Here is a 26,783-nt window from a genome sequence, read left to right as displayed (position 1 = left end):
CTAACTGTAGTGTCTTTTCCCTAAGCAAATTGTCCTACAGAGTTAAATTAACTATTTCAAACATTTGAATAGTATTTATGGCAGCATAGCCATTGGGTCTTGGAGCCTTAGCCACTTATGACATTATTCAGTAGAATGACATGAAAACCGAGTGATATTTTCAGCCACAAGACATGGCTCCTGGGGATTTGTTGCTTTTATCGTTCCTTCTTCTTTCCTGAAGTGGTGAGGTTTCTGTGATTGTAGCTCTTCTGTCTTTTTTTTTTTTAACTGATATAGAACAGAAACCAATCACCTCACAATTCCTTGGTTTCCTCTTTTCACATCCCTTTGTCAAATGCAGTCAAGGGCATTGAAAACAAGAGGGCACCTCTGGTTTTCAGCATGTACACCTAAAACCACCCAGGTTGACTTGATGCTTCTGGATTTTTCACCTTTGTTGAACATATGCTGCTAACTTTCCAGTCACACTATTATTTCTCTTGCCTGGGTGGAGAGACAATACAGTCATTTTTAAGCTTTTGTATGTTTGCTTATTATATCACATTTGCATTACCCATTATTGTAAGATTTCTATCCTAATTAGGCTGCACTCTTATAACAAAGGACCCCAAAATCCCACTGTGGCTCATGATAACAGTTTTACTTTTTATTTATCTGTTCATATTATGTGTTAACACTAAGGCTTGGGGATTCTGCATTGCATTAAAAACAAACTGATGGACTGCACCTATTCTAGAATCTGTTGTCCCAATAACGATGGGAAAAAATGGTCAAAGGGTCTGATAGTTCTCAAAGTTTCTATTTTAAAATCACTGTATATAAGTCCTAGCTATATTGCATTGGAAAGACACAGGGTCAAGCCTTATGTCTGTGGACAGACAGAGAAGAGAAGGTATAGTCCTCTTGTACACAAAGTTAATAACAAAAATAGAGATAATAAGTGATTAGAAACTATTATTCAACAATACAAGTCCTAGAATTAAAATGAAGATTAAAAGCATTAATAATGCCACTATGTTGATAGACCTGAGAAAGTAGATCACCTATTCACTGTTGTTAAAAATACTAATTTTTATAATCAATTTTGAGGAAATTCTATCCCAGCTAGCACACTTTTACCATGCACTATGACCCAGAATTCCATATTCTTCCAGTTGTGAAGCTAATGGTCTGAGCAAGGAGGCTTACCATGGAATTCTGTTCATAAGAAGATTGAGTTTAAGGAATTTGAAAGATTGGCGGAACAACTGATAAACTTCAGGATTTCCATATAGTAGAATGATAAACATCAGTTATAATGAACAGACTACATCTACATATGTCAGCAGGGATAACTTTGAGGAATTGTTGTGGGGTAAATACTAACTTCAAGATATGTTTTACAGAACACTGTGAGATTTATTTACTTCTTAAATACAAAAAAGTTATAACAACAATGTAGGCAGGAAACAATCACCCCAGGTGAGTAAATGACAGTAGAAATATGAGGAATCAGAGAATGGAGGAAAATTTCAAAGCTACCAGATTATAAGACTAGAGTTTTGTGGTTGGTTTGGTGTCCAGGTTGTGTGGCCTGCAGAGTACCTTCTTGAGCTAAAGAACCTAGAACATAGCAGCAAATGCTCCATGCCCGCACCAGATCGACTTCTCTATATGTTCAATGAGCTGAGTGGAGGTCTTCCTCAGCAATGGGGCCCCACTCAGTTTTCAGGGGGCAACGCTCTCTCTTAGAATCAGCTTGGGTTGCTTAGGGATCTCCATGGGAACTCCTCGGCCAATATCTAAACTGAATTTAACCCAGTCCCACCACTGGAAGCCTTGCCTGGCTAGGAATTAATTTAACATACAAGAAGAATCATGACAGTTTGATAATGCATTTACATTTCTCATTTAAAGAAACAGTTCCTACTTGCCCTGCAGGCTCCTTCTTGGGCATGTGTTACAGGGTGGTTTTGATTGACAAAACCAGAAATCCAACTTAGTCAAAGCACAGAATCCATGAGGTCTTACCATCAGGCATCATACTATACAGCCTCAGGCTTTTAGCATTCATTGTAAGAAGGAAACTTTCTGCCTCATAAATTGACTGTGATTGATTGAATGAGATGGTACATGTATGATGTTTCACAGAATGCTTGATACATATTAAATTATCAATAAATTAAATATCATTTTCTTTTGGTGGTTTCAATCTGGCAGCCTCTTTATACGCATACCCTCCAGCCACGTAGGCTTGCACACTCAGCACTTTTACCTGTACTGTTTCGTTATACCCTTGAAAGTCCATCTTCATGGGCCTGACTCTTAGTCCTCAGGCATTTCATTCCATTTAATTCAATATATAGTTACTGAAAGCTTACCAATGCTCAGAAGACCCTGTTGGTGATGTATGTTAGGTGTAACTGGTTAAAAAATTAACATGGCTTCCTCTCTGCAAACTTGGGAGCCTATAATCTAATAACAGAAATTCACATATCTATGAAAATTGAATATAAGGCTAGTGTACGCACAGCTCTGTGCCTGCTAGATGTAGAAAAGGGGCATATGTGAAGTCTGATGCATGTTATTTTATAATTAGGCTTATACGTGATAGTTGGTTTAAGATCTATTCACTTGGTGATGAGCCTAGGGGTGGTTTGGTTCAGAAATTACACATAAATTATAATCATTCTGCATCTGAGGAATGCGAGGAAAACATCTAATTATTCAGTTTGGGAATTTTCTCTTTTAATAACCAAACAAAACAAGAGCTAATTTATCAGTGAGACAGTTGTACTGCAATTTTTAAATTGTATTTTATTTTATATTTGAGGTTAAAATTTAATTATCTCTATCCCTTCCCTTTCCACACTCCAAAACCTCTCATGTACCTCTTCCCACTCCCCTTCAAATTCATTGCCTCTTTTATTACAAATTATTATTGCATTCAGATATGTATGCTGGACATCAAGATAACTACTCATTGCATCACATTTTAACATGAGTGTGCCCTACATATCAAAACATATTTTATAGAATTAGGTGGAAATTTAATTTTCTCTGATAAATTAGCAAGCAAAGTCCTTGGAAGTTTAATGTCTCTTCAAGTAAATATCTCTTAAATCACTGCAGAAGTGTACTGCTGGACATGAGAATATCCATGAGTGACACTGTCAAGAAAGCCTCTTTGTGTTATGTTTAGCATGTTTCTGTTTGTTTCTTCAGACTTAAATAATTCGTTAGAGATTTGGGTTCTTTTCATAGTTATATATTATATGTGGAAATTGAAAGTTACCAAAAGTCTAAAATTATCTAACAAGTTTTAGCAAACTCGACACTTTTAATCAGGTTTCTATGCAACTTACACAGGTACTATCCCCCATGATGAAAATGAAACATAGCCATTATTGATCTATTCAAAAACACACACCAAAAATAATATTAGTAGTAGTAAATTCACCTCAAAAGAAAACTGGAAAGCAACAATTAAGTTATTTTTGGTCATTTAGTGACCTTTTATTTTTATTTTGTTTTCAAGGTAGACAGAATTACATCCCCTGTAAGTTATTGGATATAAACTTCCTGCATCTTCTAACAACTGAAACTGCCCCAGTATTCTGGTTGTGATGCAATAAAATACACTGAGGAAAGCTAATCAAGTTTCTAACCTTATATAAGAAAGTACTTTTACAGACAGCAACACATAATCCCTGTATCCTCCAAAGCTCAGCAAACAAATTACTCATGGCCTGAGTTAGTGTAGGCACACGGGTATATAAGAACCAGAATCTCCATCAGTAGCTCATAATTTTTTATCACTGTTGTTGGCAAGGTACTAGGCACCATACTGGGCACACACATAACCAAACACGCTAATAAACATGTAGGGATTCCATGTAAGCAAAAGGAGTCTTAAGGAAATGATAGAGGGATGGAAAAAAACAAAGGTTTGGGAAGTAAGGAAAATTCTCAAAGACCATGAATTTACAGGTATTGCTCCTCAGATAAAACTTGATATAACTCCTCATGCAATAAGATTTTAAGATACAAACAGAGAGAAAGATCATCTTTATGTAGTAGAACCACAGAGGCTCTGTTAAAATTATTGATTAGTGCTTATTTTGGCAGCACATGCAATACATTGATTGCTTAACATTTTGAAGATCTTTAAGGCTCAAGATCTGACAGAGTAAAATTGAGCATATGTTGGGGAAAGTGTACTGTTATAATTTTTCTTAGTAAAATGGTATTAATAAATTATTGATAACTGAGCTATAAAGTAATTAAACTTATGTGGGTTATAGGGCTCACATTCACTCATCTAACAAATATTTACTGAGAAACAAACCTAACAGTGTTCTCAGTACTAAATATATCTAAAACAAAAATATTCTCTGTCCTTGAGAATAACAAAAAGAAAAATAAATGGAAATGGCCTAAATCTATGTTGATTAAATTCATTAAAGGTTCCTCACATGACCGCACATGAGCACCAAAATGTGTCAGTTAAATACATCAAAGATAACTTCAGAGGCCTCAAAACACATTGATGATAGATTAAAGAAAGAAAGCAAATCACTTCCCCTGAGATTAATTTGACCAATAGCAAGCCTAAATTTGAACTTCCCACTTCTCCCCACATCTTCTACCTGTCTGTAGCTTGTGGTTGCTGACTTGTTTGTAATTTATCTGTTATATGTATCAGATCTGTCCCTGTTGCCTGTATATGTATGTATGCCCCTAACTAAGAGTTTTGCTCCATGTTTATTGAACAGCACAAAAAACACTGGATGTGGAAGTAGTGAGGATTACTGTCTGGAAATCTTTTTATTCATTTATTTATTCTATGTGTTCTTCACATCATGTATCTTGATCCCATTCATTCCTGTCCCTTTTCCTCTGCCCTATGCCCCTGCACCCATGCCCAAATAAAACAAAATTCAAGAGAAAAAAGGAAGGAAGTAAAATGAAAAAAAATTTTAAAGAGAAAAAATTAAAAATCTTGTCATGGAAGCTTCAGTGTGACCCAACAAATCACACTGTATACACCTTTCTCCATACATCTCTACTTGCAAGTGTTCATTGCAAAGAGTCATTGGTCCGGTTTGAGACCCCTGGTTTCCACTATATGATTGATGCTGGGCCCCCCTCTAGGATCTTTCTTAGACATCCCACTGCCATCCTTCGTGGTGGAGTTCCTGCAGCTTTGGGTCTGCAAGTCAGGTCCCTTCCCATGTTCCAGCAGATTATAGATGGGGTGGATGTTGGAGCAGGCCAAGTCATAGCACTGGATCTGGGCCTAGGCAGCTGTAGGGATGGTCCACAAGATGGAAAATAGGGACAGATCTCCCATGGTCACAATTTTTGTGCTGACTCACCCACATCTGTGCTAACAGGGTTGGCTCTATGGTGCTGCCCTGGCAAGATGCCCCTGTTTTGTTTTGTTTTAGTCATTTTTTATATTACCTATATAAAACCTCTGTCCATGCATAGCTAACTATGTCTTTTAGGCAGTATCTTCACCACCCATTTATTTCCTTTGCTGTACAGAAGTCCTCTAAATTGATGCAGTTTCATTTACAAATGCTCTGTAATATCTCCTGAACCATTAGCATTCCTATCAGAAAGCACTTGGCCGTGCTTACATCCTGAAGTGCTTAGTTGGCAGTTGGGGTTTCTCATAGGTTGAGTAACAGCATGCCTAGCCCTCCTTGAGTTTAATCTCCCACTTCTCAGTTGTTATCCTTTAGAGGACTAATATCTCATTCCTCTGCCTTGTCTTTTGCTTTCTGCTCCACATGCCTTTAATAAATTATTAAACTCTATCAATCTATTCTATATTACATAAACCATATATCTATCCTCCCTTATCTGAAAAGCTCTCTGGTCTGGTGTACAGAGTATGAACTTACTTGTACATTTTTTTTAAACTGTTGAAAACAATCTTCTTTTTTTTATTGATTGAGATTTTCATGCACACATGCAATGTGTTTTGATCAAGTCTATCTCTAGTTACCTTCCCTCCAATGATGACCCTGTCTACACCACCACTATTCTAGCCTGATTTCATTTCTCTCTCTCTCTCTCTCTCTCTCTCTCTCTCTCTCTCTCTCTCTCTCTCCATATATATAGAGATAGAGATAGAGATAGATAGATATAGATAGATAGATAGATAGATAGATAGATATAGATAGATAGATATCTCCCCCCTCAAATTAGAATACAATTATATCGCCATGCACCAATGACTAATGTTGAAGAATTGAAGTTGCGTTTGAGATCCAACAAAATTGGAGGACTCTGGTCAATTATGTCTCAGGAGCCCTTTCCTGCATTTTTCTGAAGCTTTAATTCTTAGATAGCTCAAAGTTCAAAGAACAGTCTTGAGGCAAGAAGGGGCTTGGACTTGTCTCTACTAAATGTACCTCCCCATGGAAAGTCTTACCTTCTTGTAGGAGGGAATGGGGGATAGATTGGGAGGGGGAGGTTGGAGGGGCAGGTGAAGGGAAGAGGAGGATCTTTGATTGATATGTAAAATGAATAAAAAATTTCTTAATAATAAAAGAGATATATAAAAAAAGACATATAGAGTAGTTTTCTTCACTTTCACCAGATATGCTCAGAAGGCAGAAAGTATCTTTGAATGAACTAAGTCAAGGAAAGGACACATCTTGCCTGTGGCATTCCTTGGGCAGGCACTGGCATTTCTCCCAGGAGAATAAACAAAAATCTAAGGGATAATGTGGGAAAGTCTATGTTATATGCAGTCTACACAATTACATTGTTTCTCAGACTGTAAGTCCAACCAGGTAGCAGTGGGTTACCACCAACATACAAATGCCATGTTAGCCATCCTTGTGACTCCCAGCATTTACTATTGTTTCATTCCATCCTTTGGCAATTTGCAGAGCATGTTCTGGTTCTATGAAATCTAGTACTCAGGGAGTAGGTCTTCAGGTCCAGATCCAACTCAAATCATCTAAGTCTTGTGTCTGAAGTATGCAACATCTTTAGTAATAGCTCTTTACCATCAACCTCTGGGCAGAAACTGCAGACAACAGTGATATTCTGCACTGTTTTAGGTATCTCTTGGACTCCCATGATGAAAAACTTGAAAGATAGTTTCTTATGCCTGGTAATTCATTTTTTATTAGACTGTAGTCTACAGCTCTTTGAAGGAACATTATTAGCCCAGGTGGCTTTGGCTACAGATCAAACAGAAAGTTCTCAACAGAAGAAAGAAAAATGGCTTAGAAAATGCTAAAAAATGTTTATCATGATAACAATTAGGGAAATGCAAATCCAAACAACTTTAAAATTTGACTTTTCCCCAAATCAGAATGACTAAGATCAGCAAAACAACTGGCAACAGTGTTGAAGGGGATGCACAGAAAAGGAAACTTCATTCACTGTTGCTGGAGTTGCAAACTGGAACAGCCAATCTAGAAATCAGTGTGCTTCTCAAAAAGCTAAATATAACTCTACCATATGACCCCACTATACAGCGCTTTTGCATATGCACAAAGGACTACTCCATGGGTACTGGCAAGGCCATATTCATTGCCAGTCTGTACACAATAGTTAGGAAATATAAACAACATAAATGTTCTTCATTTGATAAATATATACTGAAAATGTAGCACGTGTATACAATAGAATGCCATTCAGCTATAAAGAAAAGTGATATCAAGAAATTTGTAGGCTAATGGATGGACCTAGAAAAAAATTCTACTGAGTCAGCCCTGGTAGGATAAATTCTGCATGTTATCTCTCCTCTGTGGTTCCTAGCTCCAAATTGTCATTTGTTAGTATGTAACCAGGAGTGACTAGAGAAGCCAGGGAAGTAGAAATGGACTATGGGGGTGAGGAGTGAAGAGATCTATTGGTGGTAATAGCAGGATACAAATGATATGAAGGAGGAAATGGGGTGAAAGGGATGGACTTTTAATTTGGAAGAGAGGTCCAAATTTTAATTGGGAGGGAGGGAAGGAGAGAAGAAAGAGGGGAAAATAACTGTAAGGATATTTGTAAAAATCATGAAGAACTGTTATTATTATTTGCCTAAAATTACACATAATTATGTGTTTATAGACATATGTATATACAATGTAATGGAATTCTTAAAACCATATTCTTATTAGTTATTTTGCATGGCTCTTGTTTCTACTGTTAGCTTTTTATTTTATCCAAGTTGGCTTTCTCTCTGTATCAGGAAATTTGACCTCATTTCCATTTCAACATACATTTTACCTGTTCCAACCAGTCTCACTTAACATGAAAGGATTCAGTAGAAGGCTACACATCCAGGCTTGAAAGCCAGTTCAAGCAACTTTACTTCATATTAATGTGTTTCTTCTTGAAATTCAGGCACTTATTTTCACAGTATTTATGAGCTGCCTGTAGATCTACAATAATCATTTAACTTGAAGTTTATATTTCTTCTCTCTCTAGAGAATGGGTCTCAAACAAGCTCTCTCACATAGTTTATGAGTGAATAATTACTGTGGTTAATTGTACATTTGCAAGGTTATTCCATTATAGAATAATAGAAAAATATTGTAGCTGAAAATTTCACATGTATTAAATAGTTCTTGAAACAGTATGGTTATTGTATCAATTATCCAATGCAAAAAGTTTAAAAGAGAAAAATTATGTATACATCCATGTAGAAATGTACAATGAAACCTGGGAGGTAAATACATATATCAGTGTGTCATTTGAGACAGATGTTCTAAAATCACAGTTTCCTACATGAAAACATAGATTATAAATACCATTAAAAATACTTCTTGGATGCAATGGCATTTTGTGGTTGGTATAGCAACTGTTAAGTTAATTTCATGTCATTTTTGCAAATGTTCTTTCCCTTTAAAGACATCACAGAAGAATGTAATTTAGTAAGAATGACAGAATGTTTATTTATTTATTTTTATTTTTTACTTCAATATCCACTAAAGAACACCAATTTTTATTTAGTTATTGATTAGCAAATATATACTGAATGCCTCATATATGTTATGTGCATTATCTCAAAAGAAGATTTTTAAGACAAAGATCTATCTCAGGCAGACATGATGATATACTCCAATAATCATAACATGTGGGAAGTAGAGGAAGGAGAATCAGGACCACACTCGATTACAGATTCAGTTTGAAGCTAGCAACTAATACTCTTCTACATCAATAAAAATAGATAGTTCTCACAATACCCCACAAGCTGATGCTGAAATGATCCTAACTCCTTGAAAAATATTCAAATAGACAGATATGATAGGACATACTTGTAATTCCAGCCTTTATGAGGCAGAGAAAGGGAATTGCCTTAAGATGGAGGCCACCAAGGGAAACATGCTGAGATTTAACTCAAAGTCAACCTTCATCCAGTAACTGATGGGAGCAGATGCAGAGATCTATAGCCAAGCACTGGGCCAAACTCCAGGATATCAGTTGAAGAGAGAAAGAAAGGATGACATGTGCAAGGAGGGATCAAGATCATGATGGGGAAAACCACAGAGACAGCTGGCCTGAGCTTATGGAAGCTCATAGACTCTATACCAATAAGCAGGGAGCCTGCATGGGACCTACCTAGGCCCTCTGCATGTGGGTCACAGTTGTGTAGGTTGGTCTGTTTGTAGGGCCCCAGCAGTGGGGCCAGGACCTGTCCCTGGCTCATGATCTGGATTTTTGGACTTATTCTCTATGGTGGGATGCCTTGTTCAGCCTTAATGCAGGGGGGAGGAGCTTGGTCCTGCTTCTCCTTGGTATGCCATGCTTTGTTGACTCCCGTGGGAGGCCTTAGGCTTTCTGAGAAGTGGATTGGTTGAGGGGTTGTAGAGGTAACCATCTTGTTAAATAAGAAACACAGTCAATTGCAGAGTTAAAAACCAAGAGGTCAAAGCAATAGCTGAGAGCTGAAAACCTTACCCTTCACTGCTGTTGCTGTCTTTCCTCTCTGCCAGAGCTACTTTTGTGTGTTTTTTCTTTTTTATAGACTTTCTGTTCTGCTTTCTCATTGGTTGTAAACCCAGCCATATGACCTCCTCTTCACTGCCTGTCTGTACAGACCTCCAGGTCTTCAATGGTTGGTATTAAGATTAAAGGCATGTGGCGCCATGCTGGCTGTATCCTTGAACACACAGAGATCCACCTAGCTCTGCCTCCCAAGTGCTGTGATTAAGGGCCTGCACCATTGCCCAGCTTCTGCTGTGACTTGCTCTGATCCCAAGTCAACTTTATTAGCATACAAATAAAATCACATTTCAATACAAACAAAATATCACTATAAGGGGTACAAAGGAAGTCTAGGGAGGGAATAGGAAAAGAGGAAGGAAGGGAAACAATGTTTGGTATGTAAAATAAATAAATAGTATTAATAAAAAAAAATCCAGTCAATAGAAAAAACACTGAAGTTTTTCTTAAAAAAAAAAAAAAAAAAAAAAAAAAAAGACCAGCCTCTGAATAATGAAAGCATTTTCAGTGTACACTTAGAAGAGGAGAGAGACAATTAGTGCATCCTGATAATGCAACAAACCCCTTGGCCTAATAACTTATTTACCACACTAACAAGAGAATGTCCCATTTTACACTGGATAAGCAAATACATAAAATTATTTAATTACTGGTTTAAAAGTTGAAAAAAGGATGCCTACTAAGATCTCCTGTACTGTGCTCAACATATTTATTCATGTGTGGACAGGAATAAAGTATCTAAACAAAGTTTCATATGTGTATTTCTTCTAATTGTAATATAGATTGAGAGTTCTATACAAGAAAACTATGTCTAAATTTGCCATTTTTCCAAATATCAGACTTATAGATTCATGAAATGCTGTAGCTGACTGTGCAGCATAGACCCTGCTTACCATGAAAATTGAATTTTCCAAGCACCAGCTTACAAATGATTTGGCTGAGTAACACATAGTCACTGAGAGCTCCAGGTTGAAGTCAACAGTGTTTATATAGAGAAAGGCTGTGAAGAGAAGTTTGGGAGCCAAACTGACAGAAAATATTCTGCCCAGACACATCACATCTGTAAGATCAGCACATCCTTGTTTCTGTTGATTACAGAGCCCTAGAAAGTTACTGCAAGCAATGCACTGGACATTCCAAATCTCGTCTGTCTGCTGTTGCTGCACATAGCATTTTACCCTTGAATATGCCCTTGTGATCTGAGACTATCTCACAGCCAGCCATGCTGGATCAATAGAGACACTATACTTGAACTGAATGGACAATTCTGTTGTAGTTTATTTGTCTGTTTATACAATATTCCGGTGAAATGTAGATCAATGTTTCACTAAATTCTTTAGTATGTTAATAGCTAGCTTGTACATATGTTACTCTTTATAACTCTGTGGCTTATTCATATATCGTCTCTATGAACGTGGGCATCTGTTAGGGCCTTCAACTCCTTTACTAAATGAAGATTCTAATAAATCACAGAGTCTCTTAAGTCTCAAATAGTATAGCATATTTAAACATCAACATTGAGAGCTAGGAGCATAATCAAGAGTGGTTGTTATATTTATTTTCAAGATGCTTGATAACTCTAAAAATTCTCTATGGTAAAAAATATCAAAGTGTCTTACTATTGTTTAAAGTAGTGCTCTGCCCATTTTCCAAAATAAATGTCCCCAATTCGTGTCAGATTGAAGAATAGGCTCTAAGCATGTTGTGAAACCAGCACAAGATAAAGCATCAAGCTTCCCTAAAGTAACAGAGTGTGTGACACTTGGAGCAGTGTTGACAAGAGTTTGTTAAGATGTTCAGATCTTTTATACAGTCCATTCCATGATTAGTCTGTTATGCAATTCTGGATCTGAGGATGAAATGTCTTGCTTGAAAATAAGGCAGTGCACAAAGTGATGTAATTAAAATTGCAGAATACAGTTAAATTTTGATTACCCTGCATAAATCTTTATTAGTTTTATTTTGTACCAACAATTATGGTTAAGAGAATACAGACTTATAGATGAAATTTTACTTGTCAATTTAATTTCACAAAAGTGTACTTATTATGAAAAATTACTTAAAATTTAAATGTCATCATTAATTGCTCTTTAAAGGCCATCTTCTGTAATAAGACAAGACTTCCAGTAGAGGGGTTGAGGCCCCAGCCCAGCCACACAACCTCCGATCTACAATTGCCTTGCCTAGAGGATCTGCTGAGACAAAGGTAGCAGCAGAGATTATGAGAGTGGCAAACTAGTGGCTGGTCCAGTTTAAGACCCACACTATGAGAGGGAGCCTACCTCTGATGATGCCTGGAGGGCCAGGACCCAAAGCCTGGACAACTAAACATGACTGGAAAAAATGTAGTCCATGAAATGATTCCTAATGATATTCTGCTATACTCATAGATTGGTAGCCCAACTGTCATCAAAGAGGCTTCACCTAGCAATTGATGGAAACACATACAGAGACCCACAGCCAAACATTAGGTGGACCTTGGGGAATCCTGTGGAAGAGGGGAGGAAGTATTATGGGAGCCAGAGAGGCCAAGGATACCATGGTAAAACACACAGAAGTCAACTGACCTGGACTCATGCAGGCTCACAGAGACTGAACCACCAGCCTGAGAACTTGCACAGGCCTGACCTGGGCCCTCTGCGTATGTGTTGCAGTTGTGTGGCTTGGTCCTCTTGTGGGACTCCTGGCAGAGGGAGCCAGGGCTGGCTCTGGCCATGTTGCCTGCTCTTCGGACCATCTTCTCCTGCTGGGATGCCTTGTCCAGCCTTAATAGGAGAGGAGGTGCCTAGTCTCACTGCAACTTGATATGCCATGGTTGGCAGGTTTACATGGAAGGCCTGCACTTTTCTGAAGGGAAGGGAAAGGAAACGGGAGGGGGAGGGGCAGGGGGGACTGGGAAGAGAGGAGGGAGGGTGGGGAAACTGATCAGACTGGGAAAAATTAATTAGTTGATTAATTAAGAAAAAAATACAGTTTACTCAGCTCTTGCCCTGAAAAACACAATATATAAAAGTTTCCATACACATTAACCCACTGATGTGCCTTAGGATGAAAATTCAGATTATAGGTTGAGATAACGGCAGGCCTAAAGCGCCTAACTCTCTTAACCACATAGTTTTGAGTAAGTTTATGAGATGCTTCTAAAAGATGCACTCCAAATCTAACAGTGTGGAATTACATCAACCATATATATTTTTTCCCATAAACCTGTAATTTTGGCAATATCAAGCATGATGTCCCTCCGCTCCAGGAAGTGCTCACCTTTGGTTCTGGACTCAAGGCTAAAGGGTCCATACTCCAGAGCCCATATGTGTGACTAGCAAATAGGTGTCTGGAAGCTCAGCAGGAGCGTAAGCTCATCCCTGTATAGTTCTCTCCCAGGGGGCTTACACTCAGCCCTGTCATGCTGGCCGGTTTTAAAAGCATCCAAGAGAACAGGTAGACTCACTACCCACTTTTAGGAGCTGACCGGAAAGTCACATAGACTCACTTCTACTACAGCCATAAACACACCAGATAAAAGAAAAGATCATGGAAAAAACCCTTGTGAAGAATTTCCACACATTTTCAGTATGGTGGGGGTTAGAAAATATTATCAAGGCCAGTTTTGGAAAACACATTGCTTAATAACCCGAATACAACACATTTTTTTTCTCATGCCACATTTAAAATCTTCATAGCCACCCCTAAGATATGTACTAACTGTTGTTTCTGTTTTCTTCTTCTGTGTGTGCTGCAATACCAAAATGCTGTAGATTGGATGACCTAAACAACAGCAGCAACATAATGGATTTCTTGCAGTTCTAGATGCTAAGAAGTAACAATTTTAGGTGCTAGAAGATATGGGGTCTGGTCTGAGCTCTCTTACAGCTGCACACATGGCTATCTTCTCATTTTATCCTCTCATATGAGTGAGTAGGCAGCTCTGGCACTATTATTCCTGAGGGCATTAATCCAATCAGTGGGGACATCACCCGGATGACCTTATTACCATGCAAAGCCTCCATATCTAAATGCAGTTTTGGCTTCCACATATGAATTTAGAGAAGATGCTGACCTTTGGCCAGTAGTATCTGTTTCTACAAATGAGAGAACATGCATCCAAAGAAAATGTTGCTAGATTTGAAAATGATTGTAAAACAAAGAAACTAAACTCAAGCCTATGCATTTGATGGCTAAATTCTTTATTTTTTATAGTTAATTTTTATAGGAATAATTAAACAAGTTGTATACAGTATGGCTATTAATGGCAATGTATCTGTCTAGATCAATATCCATTTCTATGACACCCTTTTTTGTCTTGTAAGGTATTAAATTAAATCGTATTAATGAGAAAACTCAGTATATGGTTTCAGGGTTGACATCCTCTTTTTCATCTGACAAATTTGAAAACCTTATTACTGCCCAAGGGACTGAGGTCTTGTCGCTTCAGTTCTTGGCTATTTGATATGTTGAGAAGAATCAGGACCATATATATATGTTAATAAAAAGAATCCTGGGATAGCCATTCTCAGCCCTTCCTACTGATGCTCCCTCAAGAATATTCTGGAGTCCAGTCTTTCTTCCTTATAGCCCCATGCCTAGAAATCTGTGGCCTTACAAAGTCCACTCTACTTTGTACCTCTGGATGCTTGGGTCTGGCCAAGTGAAAGGAACACAGAATATCATAGTTGCTTTTCTCACTGTGGTGAAAGAAAACTATCTGTCAAAAGCAACTTAGAGCAGGAAGGATTGATTCAGACTTAGAACTTGAGTGCAAGGCCATCTTGGCATGGAAGTCATGGCTGCAAAGGTAAGAGGCAGTGGGTCTCATTGCTCCCACTGTCAGGAAGCAAAGAGGGATAAACGCTACACTCAGCTTCTAGAGACAGGGAGAGTTTTATATTCTCAGCTTTAGGAATTCTCATTTCTGCTACCACATAGGATGAGTAGGGTTGTGCTAATTTCTGTCTGTGGTGTGGTATGCATGCCCACATGTACAGCTTATTCAGATGAGTATAGTGGGGGTAGATAGTGAAAGGGAGGGGAAGATTCTATGTTAATAGTTAACAGTACCTCAAATGATATTAACCTTCTAACTTGCTCACTAACTGGCTAACTGGTCCATAGGCTCCTGGGGATTTTCCTGTCTCCTCCCCTCATCTTTTCATATAATGTTAGGATCACAAGTGTGTGATACTCTGTCCTTGTTTATCGGTCTCTTGGGTCCTCCTCATTACTCAGTAACACTAACCACTTAGCAATCTCCCCAGCCTCTAGCAGTTTGTGTGTGTGTGTGTGTGTGTGTGTGTGTGTGTGTGTGTGTGTGTGTGTTTCTATTTGTTGCTCTTAACTGCAGATCCATTTCTTCAGTCCCTCTGAGATTTTTGAGGAAAACTCTACTGTACTTCATTCACGACATTTGTATTAATGATGAATCCATCACTCTCGTCAAACTGAGTGTGTCAAGGCTAAGTTTTATGACATGTATCATAGGTTTATTTTAAGGAACTAATTAAGAGTCCACAAATTATAAACATGATGTTGAAGTAGACACCTGTTGGGTTTAGCTTAAATCATTCAATTTGCATTAATTTTTATATTCTGTCTTTTATAAATGAACCATTTCTATAGCATCTGACATCTGTTCCTCTTGCTTTTAATCTCCTTGATACCTTTAACAGTGTAGTCAATGCAATTGACCTAAAATCAGGAATTCATTTATAATCTAATTATTCTGAACTAAATCTATCCTAACTGCATGAGGAAAATTCAGCAAAGTATAAATTTTCTATTAAATATAGTTGATTGAACATATCAGTTTACTTCACTTCTCTTAAGATATTTTACCAATAATACCTACATTATATACATTTACATTAACACAGATAAAAATAAGTGGAAAGAGGAAAAGGAAATGCATAGTATGAGAAAGTTTAATATGTCAATATGAATCAGAAAATAGAATTTTGTATAGCTGACTTCATGAAGCAAAGCCATTTTGACTTTGGGCTTTTAAGTTGAGTATATATGAAGGAGTTGGAATATTCTTTCCAATAGCATGTCTAGATTAAATCATATTGGATACTACCAGTTCTCCAAAGTAGTTGCAATAATTTAATAGTCTCAGCAAAATTTGTTATTAAATATATATTTTTACCTTTGCATGCAGGTTGATGGCAGCAGAATTGTGTTGGATATTGTAACATTTTACAATGTGATTAATCAAGTAACTATAGTAGTTAGGAGAAGGACATTAAAGAAATAAAAGTCATTTAGATAAATAAGGATTTAAGGGGTATCATCTGTCTGGCACATAAATGACTCCTTATATAAGCCAAGAACTACCACATAACTATATAAAGAAATCATTTTTTAAGACATGAAACATCAGACAGGTGAATGGTGATATACAAAAAACATGGTAGATGTACAACTTTCACAACTTGACACACAGAGAATATTCCCAGCCTTTAGCAGAAAAGGAAAGACCCTGGCACAATCTGGCAATGTCTGTTCTGTGGATTGTGGCTGGAGGTGCTCTGAGACTCAGTGAGATCAAAGCAAATGCACTTTGCAATATGGTTTGAGGAAGGACAGTGATGTTTTTAGAAGGGATTCCAGAGAGGCTCTTTCGGAGTGCTTGTCTGAATCTTGCAGTAAACAAAAGACAAATGGTTTTTAAAGAAATTATGTGAAGTATACTGTTATTCTTAAAGATGCAGGAAAATTCTGAAAAGGAAACAATGACAAAATACCACAAGATGGAAAAAAAACTAGAAAAATATACTTAAGGCCTGAGATTTAGGGGCTGGAGAAATGGCACAGAAGTTAAGCACTGGCTGCCCTACTGGAAGACCTAGGTTTGGTTCCCACACCCACACAGAAGTTCATAATGGTCTGTAACTCCAATCCCGGGGATCCAGCATCCACTTCTAGTACTCATGGGTAACACACACACACACACACACACACACACACACACACACACAGTGCACAGACTTACATGCACACAGAGCACCATATGCATAAAAACACAAGTTAAAATTAATAATAAATACATAAGATTTGAGTAACCATATTAAGTAAAATACTATAACCATCCCAATCAAAGATCAAAGATCACTAGATTATATTTAATAAAAAAACAAGGGAATAAACAGAGCAAAGACCAAAAATTGTGCTACCAACAGAAAGCAAATCTAAAAACACCAATAAAACTAAAAGGTGATAAAACTGGAATTGAGGTATTACAGTTACTACAACAGCTCCTGTAGTTCTCAGCTGTATGTTACCACATGCAGACGATGTGTACAGCTTTTGTACAGTGGTTGTACCTCAAGAAAGCTGGGACATGGCGTGTTGTATGGGAAAAATGACAAGAACTCTAAAGTCTTTGCAGGAGTGAAAGCCAACACTTTGCAGAGGTTCAACCAACTGAGGAAGACGGTCAGTGCTAGTCTGGTATTTCAGAGTCTATGCATTACTAAACTTTACCCACAAAGCAAAATGCAGTATATATTCAGGCTTGGTACACAAAGAGCCTAAGTTGAGGTATCATATGTTTATATCATCATTAAAATGTTTAAAATATTCATCTTAGCTTTTATTTATACAAGATCAGACAGAAGGCTAGATGTGGGCACACAAAAATCACTTTCCATTTTCTGCTGTACAAAGCACAGCACTATAGTCGTATCACTTGTTTAGAAATGCAACTGCAGTGACGTGGGAGAAAATCTGAGCTGGCAGAAAGCAGAGGCAGGCATTCTGAGATTAATGCATCAGGTCCAGACGGAGATTTAAAAAACAGATCTGTATGATTCTAGATGGAAGCTACAGTGGGTACAATAATTGGATGCAATGAGGATTTAAACTGCAGGTCCATATCTAAAGAACTTCTTTCCTAAAAGATAAGCAAAAAAAAAAAAAAAAGAAAAAAGAAAAAGAAAAAGAAAAAGAAACACCAGAAACAACCACATCAGAAAAATTTAGCTTTCCCAATATTCCACAGAGTAGGAGTATTGGCACATACTGGCAGATATTCATTCCTGTGCTGCAGGCAATTGTCAAGCTGTTCTGCTTGTTTTCTTCATTGGAAGCAAGAAACACACACCTTATAAGCAGAAAAACAAGGTGCTATAGGGAAAGTAAAAAACATATCAGAAAGCCATTACAGAGTTCTCAAGGTATGGGTGCTGTTATTTCCTTTCAAGTAGAACGACAAACAGAACTTAAACCACCAACTGAATAGATATAGACCATTCCTCCCATTTATGCAATTATAGTAATCTTATGACAAGCACTAGTGAATTCATTATTCACTATCTCATTCAATTTTCTTAAATTGTTATAAAAACAAAGTATATACTTGAAATATGCTAATAACAGTAAATAGCAGGAAGATGATGTTCATGCCTGTTGTGACAGTCACCAAATCTTCCACTGACAGATATGATAACACAGTTGGAGAAATTTATGACACAATCTCAAGGTATGTAGTCTACATAACATCAGGTTTCTATTGTGTTTAATACCAGAATTCTTTATATATATAAACATACGTACATACACACACATCAAATGGTAAACAGGGAGATATACATGCACTGAGATAGACAAATAATCAAAATCAATGTGAACAATAATTTCAAATGAAAATTTTTATTTTATCATCTTATTTTTTGTTTTATTTTATGGTCTTGTTTTGTTTTATTATATTACTTTACTTTTTATTTGGGGACTTTATTTTCATTTACTTTTTATTTTATTTTGAGGGTCTTATATATCTCAGCCTGGACTTGGTGTGTCACAAAGGTAATCTTGTACTTCTGATCCTCTTGTCCCCATGTCCTCAGTTCTGAGATTACAGACATGGGTTGGCATCATGGCTGGTTTATATGGTGCCGTGCACGGAACCCAGGGTTTCACATATGCTGATGAAGCACTCTACCCACTGAGATGCGTTCAAGTCCTTTGCTCTCTCCTAAAAAGTTCATTTCCTATCTTAGAGCAATCGTAAATGTCTTTCAAGATAGCATGTTCATCTTAATTATCATGTAGTACTTCTAAAAGGAAGGGAAAATCACTTTAAACTTATGATGATAAGTAATGCCATGATCATAGCATGCACTGGGTAGCCAGCCATTCATGGTCCTCTGCTGAAAGTCAATTAGGATAGCAGTCTTTCATTGGACAGTTCTATGAGTGTGCAAAAATGCGAGCACCTATTACTGAGAGGCATTGTGCCAACCTGCTCTTGTGAAACACACAGACTCAAAGTAAGTATCTACCATAGGAAATGTGCTGAAATGGCAGTAGATGTGTTGGGGAACTGGATCCATGAGACGGAAAAGACAAGTAGGAGTTAGAACATTGAGTGGGTCATGGTTTTATATTATGAACATAGATTTGCCAACCCAGAGAATGGCTAACAGCAGACACCAAACAAATACACACATAATACATGGGGATTGTATAGAAATTAAAGAAGTCCCCCAACAAGTCATTCACATGTATCAAATACTCTTTGAGGGTCTAAAAATGCCTACCAGTCTTTTAGGCCCTGGAGATAAACTTTAGCAGATGAAACAGACAGAAATCTCTGCTTGATAAAGCACACAATCTATTGGGAGATAGTTTTTTGAACTAAATGTGCCAAACGTCAGATGTTGTTAAATCACTTAGAGGCAAAGGAGAGCAATGTGGGATTACATAGCATGGCAAAGCAGGGATCGCAGTTTTGGAGGAGGGATCCTGGAGGCCCTTGGCGAGAGGGTGACATTTAAAGAAGACTGGCCATACAAGGAGAGTGGGCATAAAGGTATCAGGCTGTGTGACAGCAAGGGAAAAAGACACTTTGGTGGGAAAAATTTTGTACACACACGTTAGAAGCATGGTGGCACAATAGTCATTGACCTTATAGAAGAGGCATTGTTGTACAAATTCAAGGTACCAAAGAAAATAAATAAAAGACAATAATGTCTTATCAGACATAAGTTAAAAACAGTCTACTTTTATACACTAAGCTATATTTGTAAAATGCGAGTGGCTGATAAACATTGTAAGATAAGATATTTCTATGTGCCTTTAAAATAATATTTAAAACTTTCAATAAAGTGTTCAAACTCAAAATGGAAGGTCCTCAGTTACATATGTATTTCTTTTTATTTTATAATTTAATTAATTTTACATATCAGCCACAAAGTCCCCTGCCCTCCCTCCTCCTGCCCCCCCTACCTTCTCCTCAGCCCAACCCCCATCCCCCTCTCCTCCAGGGCAAGGACTCCTCTGGGGATTCAGCTCAACTTGGTAGATTCAGTCCAGGCAGGTCCAGTCCCCTCCTCCCAGACTGAGCAAAGGGTCCCTGCACAAGCCCCGGGTTCCAAACAGCCAGCTCGTGCACTAAGGACAGGTCCTGGTCCCACTGCCTGGGTGCCTCCCAAACAGTTCAAGCTAATCAACTGTCTCACTTATCCAGAAGGCCTGATCCAGTTGGGGGCTCCTCAGCTATTGATTCATAGTTCATGTGTTTCCACTAGTTTGGCTATTTGTCCCTGTGCTTTTTCCAATCTTGGTCTCAACAATTCTTGCTCATACAATCCCTCCTCTTTCTCACTTATTGGACTCCTGGAGCTCCACCTGGGGCCTGGCTGTGGATCTCTGCATCCACTTCCATCAGCCATTGGATGAGAGTTCTAGCATGACAGTTAGGGTATTTCTATATAAACTGATCTTTTTTGATTTAAACTTTAACAGATAAAAAATTATCTAACTTCCAATTAGGGTAAATTTTAAAAATTCATTTTTAATTGTATAATTAAGAAGCAGTTACTTCTTTTACAAAATATAAATACTTGAGTGAAGAGGATCACCTGAGATTGTATAACAATGCTATAGATCAACTTTAGAAATAACATTCTTTTTGAAGAATATTTTAAATATGACAGTGTCAGCAAATTATATATTATTTACACAGTCAGGTATTCTTAGTCAGTTATGTGTATAACACTGATGTGTAAGCATGCAATAGTCTGCTGCTGATATATGCTTCCTGTTAAACTGATACTGATACAGGATGGTATGCGTGCATGTGTGTGTGTGTGTGTGTGTGTGTGTGTGTGTGTGTGTGTGTGTATTTGTATTCCTAAGGACTGACTATAACGCCTCACATATACCAGGCAAGCATGCACATTCTTGACACTGAGCTACAATCTACCTCTTTTTTTTTCTTACTTTTCACTTTAAGACAAGTTTGGTTTTTTTGTTTTGTTTTTTGTTTTGTTTTGTTTTGTTTTTTTCTAAATTGTTCAGCTTGGCCTTGAACTTCTTCTGTCCTCTAGGATAGATCTTGAATTTTCAGTCCTCTTACTTTAGCCTCCCAGTAGCTGGGATTAGAGACCTTCTCTAGCAGGTTTATCATGTGGAATTAATAATCTTCTTACTGTGAATTACTCAATCATTTACCAAATAAAATATTATAAAACTAAACCTTCAAAAGCAATACAATTCTATCATAGACAATAGAATATTAACCTTTAACATAATTCTTAAGGGTGTACCCTAGCCAAAATGCAAGTCCTAAAGTATTCAAAGTCTGAGAAGGTCATTTAATTGGTAATACATTTTTGAATAGTCTGACTGACTCAATGTTATTTAATACTATCTCCTTAAAATTCACAAAACCATCTCTTTTAGGGCCAAGTATGTGTATCCTCACACATATATAGCCCAGTATTGTGTGCAGATATGAAAATGATTGTGTACACATTTGCATGAATATGTTTACTTTCCAAATTAGCTTACATAATTTTCTAAAATTATAATTGCACTAATAATTGAATAGTTAATTTTATTTATCAATATTAGCCTTTATGTTGACCTTGGTGCACATGTGTGAAATTGAATTCTGAGATACAAAGTATGTTTGATTTAAAATATGTACAAAACAGAGGATCTTTGGTGATAGCTAAAAAGAATTTGTTTTTCCTTTTTACACAGCTTGCAGACCAGGATTCTATAAAGCATTTGCTGGGAACACAAAATGTTCCAAATGCCCTCCACACAGTTCAACCTACGTGGAAGCAACTTCTATCTGTCAGTGTGAAAAGGGTTACTTCAGGGCAGAAAAAGACCCACCTTCTATGGCATGTACCAGTAAGTCTACACATTGCATATTAGAAAATTCTGTTTCTAATCATCGTGATCTCTGTTTTAAGTTTTTAAAAATAAGTGAATGGGCAAAATCCTGTACCAATAAAATTGTCTTGAATAATAATAAAATGCTCTCCTCATCATAGCTCCTTTTCAAGCAGTTGCTGAGAATGTGAAATATTTCCTTTTTAAACCTTATATAGATCTTTGTTATCCAAGTACCTACGATATTTTGAGGCAGTGCAAAATTTCCCTGGATAAAATTTGTCTTGAAGAAATTAAAAACTTACAAGTAAATCTCATCTTCTTTCCTTTACACAGTTTTTGATGTATTGTTAGAGAATATATAATTCATCACTTGAGGAATTGAGATGCCAGAGGAAAATTTTAACCCAGCCTTTGTGAGTGACTTGCAGACGAGCTTGGCTTTCCTTGACATCTGACTTTAAAGGGCGGTGCTTTTGAGTTTGTACACATTTCTCTTTCTCTATCTCTCTCTCTCTCTCTCTCTCTCTCTCTCTCTCTCTCTCTCTCAATAGAATTCTCAAATTAGGTATGAAGGTCATTTCAACAAATGCATGCAGATTTTTAAAATGATTTGTTTTCTATATTTAAGAATTGTGTAGTATCTACATTTTAAAAAGCGAAAATAATAACATATCACTAAAATAGGCAGAAATGGAATGTCACTTTTCAGTTTTAAACTCTTTAGATTCATAAATAAGATATTATAGGTGACAATTTGATGATGATGAATAGGTGCTGAAATGTTAAATTGAGAATTATATGTGGTTGAAATGATGATAACATCTCAATTTTAGGTTTTCCTGTTTTTGAAGCATCCTTTTCAAAAGCTTCATTATATTTCATTCTTTGAGAATTTCATATGTAATTATAAGGGAATATTATCACACTCCCCAACAGGACTATGCCCCTCCCTAACTTCCTCTGTGCTCTAATATATCACCATGTTAATTTTGTCATTTTTGTTTGTTTCTCCCTTCCTTCCTTCCTTCCTTCCTTCCTTCCTTCCTTCCTTCCTTCCTTCCTTCCTTTAATTTGATAACCCACTATGTCCAATTAGTCTTTCCCACATGTACTTGGGTTAGGTCTCATCCAACACTGGACAACTACCAATGGCCACAAGCTCAAAGAGGAGCCAACCTTGTTTGGTGCAATGTGGCTTGTGATTTTGCAGGTTTTATCAGTGCTTTGGATTGACTCTTATTTATTCTCTATTCTGAATTGATATAATATATTCAAATTTTATCATTAAAATGCTTCTAGTTCACTTTTTCGCTACAATACAAATACCTTGAAAAAGCAGCCATATTTGGTTGCATCTACTGTTCACTTTGAATTACTTCTTTATTGCATTCAGATTTATGATACATACCCTACTGTGTCTAGTTTGCCTTCTGCCACTTTAAATAACTATATCAGAAAAATTTACCAAAGATCCTCATCTCCATTTGCATTGGAAACATCTTTGTCCTGTTATTCACTTTACTTGATTCTGTTGTACACTCTTCTTAAAAGTGTATGTGCCTTGTCCTAACCTTCTGATGCATTAAAGACACCATGGCTCGAAGACACACAGGGAAGGGATGGATTTATTTCAACATGTTAGGTGTAGTCAGTCATTGAAGGACGTCAAAGCAGGAATGCAAACTGTATTTTGAAGCAGAAACCATGCAGTAATGCTGTTTGATGACTCCCGCCCATGTCTGTGTTTAGCTGGCTTCCTTATATAGCTCAGGATCACCTTCACAGGGAAATGGTGCCATTCATGGTAGGCTGGACCTTCCTTTGTCATTGAACAATCAAAATAATCCCCCATACCCCATAGCCGTGCTCAAGGACAAGGTGATCCAGACAATTCCTCAAGTTAGATGTTCCTCCCAGATGACTCTAGGCTTTGTCAAGTTGACAAAGTTAATGAGGGTATGACTTTCAGTCTGAAACATTTGCCATCCCCATTTCACCCTCCTAATCTACTATTTTATGTTATGACACTGCTAGTTTTTCTTCTTCCTCTCTTAGATGTTTGCTTTATTCTTGTTGCTTAATTGTCTTGTCAGTACATTCTTACTCTCTCCCATAGTAAGAACTGTCATCTGAAGGTAGTTGTGTTGATAATTTTGTATAGTCACAGTCTTGTACTCTCAGGGCCAAAGTCTTCTAGCTGAGGGTTAAGGAATCTGATCACCTATAAATCGTACAGAAAATGGTCCACTCCTCTGACCACATATGCCATGGTACCTTTGCAAACATTCTGGACTTCAAAGATGCCAAGTTTGTTTCCTTTCTTAGTAACAGAATTTCCGCAATCTGAAGCATTCTATCCCCTAGGCTTCTTAGGGACTTTTACATTCCACTTTACAGGGTCAAAAGTTACCTCTTAGGATGGTTATTTTCTGACCAGTCTTTCAAAAATGGCACCTGTCCCACTTAATCTTTTTTGTCATCATGTCTTACATTTTATGCATTATATTATTCTTTAAAATCTTGGCTTTATTTGTGTACCTGCTTCACTATTTACTGTCATTTTATCACACCAGACTACAAGAGCCATGGGACCAGTGATGCTTTTTGCAGACTGCAACCTCACCGTGACTCAGAATAGTACCTGGCATACAGAAGGGCCTTAATATTTGATGAACAGCGAAACTAATCAGTCCAAGCTTAACTTGCCAGATCCAGTTTTATTACTCTCGACCTTCACTTGCTCATCCATCCTTGTTCTGTTTTCCTTCACTTGATGAACCTTCATTTATCCATGCTTTCAAGACAGGAGCCCTAATTGTACTTCAAACCAAGAACATCCAAGGTCAATGCTCATCTCATCTTTCTCCCTCCAACATTCACTGTATCAAGACCCTTGAAATAGTCCTAATATTCACTTACACTAAAAACAAACACCAATTTAGACATACATTATTAAATTAAATTATTGAAATCTTTTTCAATCAACTATAAGTCAAAGATAGTAAGAATAAACAAGTGAAATATGAAATGTCTTCTCAGATATCTTAATATATTTCATACACTCTAAACTTTATTTCTCAGGTAATTTACTAATGTAAACTCTGTACTTTCCAAGGGGATCTGTGGAGTCTACTCCACAGTGTCAGATTAGGGCCATTTCTGAACGAGTTGAGCGTACAGAAAAATGACTGTCCTGGACTTTCCCAGGTCAATACTCCCTGAGTTTTGTAAAACTAAGTAATAATGTAACGTTTGCTTCAAAAAGAATTATTGAAGCCAGGTGGTTAGTGGTGCACACCTCTAATCCCAGCACTCAGAGGCAGAAGGAGGCAGATTTCTGTGAGTTTGAGGCCAGCCTGGTCTATAGTGTAAATGCCAAGGCTACACAGAGAAACCCTGTCTCCAAAAACAAATAAGCAAAAAACAGACAATAAAACAAAAACCAAACAATAACAACAGTAAAAGTACTTATGGAACAGTAAGAAATAGACATGATACATAAAATGTCAATACATAAATGAGAATTAGGTAAGAAAAACAGTATAAATATAGCACTTTTGCTTTTTCTCATGATTTTAAATTGTCAGGACTTTGCTTCTTTAGCAAAACTGAACATGTGCTGTAGGATTTACCCATTTAATGATCATTTACATTCCCTCCTTAAAAAGGTTCCAACTGAATGCAAATCACGCATGCACACAACTCTAGTGCACACCAGTAAATATACTGTTTGTATTGCGATTGTCTGAACATGTAATCAAATACCCGGCTAGTAAAACTGCTTCTGGCAACTTCATTCTTAATACACAGGAAAAATATCATGTCTTTGTATTTGATATACAATGACAGTGATTGGGAAGGAAGCACAGAACTTCAATTTACTTTTGCTCTAAAGCTAACACTGTGAAGCGTGGTTTCATTATTGCTGGAATAATTGGCCACTTCAGAGCGTCATTATTCTCTCATTCTTATTTTGAGCAGAATAAATGCTGCATGCAGTACAGCAGGTGAGTTCTCTCCTTTCAGCTGCTCTAATCAGGACCTATACTTCCTGGATTGTTACAGGAGGCTCTCAATCCAATCCCTCTGCTCTGCTGGCTTCCTGTTCTTTTCTAAGCTGCCTTCTTCTTCTTCTTCTTCTTTTTTTCTAGTACTCTTTTCCCAAAACTCAAATTCTGCATGGAAGATATCATACTTGGGTCTTGGTTGTTCACATTTACAAACTAAAGCACAAAAGCAAAGGTGATGTTAGGTGACTTGCTCTAAACAATTTTGTAGCAGCCACAATTTTTAGAAGCCAGAAAGTAAGAAGAGAAACAAAATTCATTGTTATTACCTCTAGCAGGCTTTATTGTGCTCTGTATTTGTTTTGTTATAGAAAGCATCTCTAAATATGTACTGAGTTCGTTGCAATATTGTAATTTCAAATATTAAAATGACCCTATGCTACAGAATAGGCACCTGCATTAATCAATCCCAGCTTTACTAGTATACAAGATGTCACCTGAGTTTCATGAAGTAGTCCAGCTACAGTCACTTTAATAGATATTTCAGCAGAGTTTCATTCATTAAATTATCTGGAAAATCTATTTTTATTGGAAGAATTATTAGGAGGAGAGTCTGCTGATGTTGGAGAATCAGTAAAAACTTCTTACTACTGTAAATCTCCCTCTGGCCTCTGTAATAAGACTTGGAGAAAAATGTCCCACTTG

General features: G+C 37.2%; 1 protein-coding gene across 1 annotated transcript in view; it reads left to right on the top strand.

Annotated features, from left to right (window-relative positions):
• Epha6 (EPH receptor A6) overlaps positions 1-26,783 on the top strand; it is a 956,551-nt gene that overhangs the window by 359,519 nt on the left and 570,249 nt on the right. Inside the window, exon 4 of the mRNA XM_036203471.1 lies at positions 21,931-22,086. Coding sequence (XP_036059364.1) covers positions 21,931-22,086 — 156 coding nt within the window. The remainder of the gene's footprint in view (positions 1-21,930; positions 22,087-26,783) is intronic.

This window comes from Onychomys torridus, chromosome 12, assembly GCF_903995425.1.
Source record: "Onychomys torridus chromosome 12, mOncTor1.1, whole genome shotgun sequence".
NCBI classification, from domain to species: domain Eukaryota; kingdom Metazoa; phylum Chordata; class Mammalia; order Rodentia; family Cricetidae; genus Onychomys; species Onychomys torridus.
This window is presented reverse-complemented; position numbering and strand designations above follow the sequence as displayed.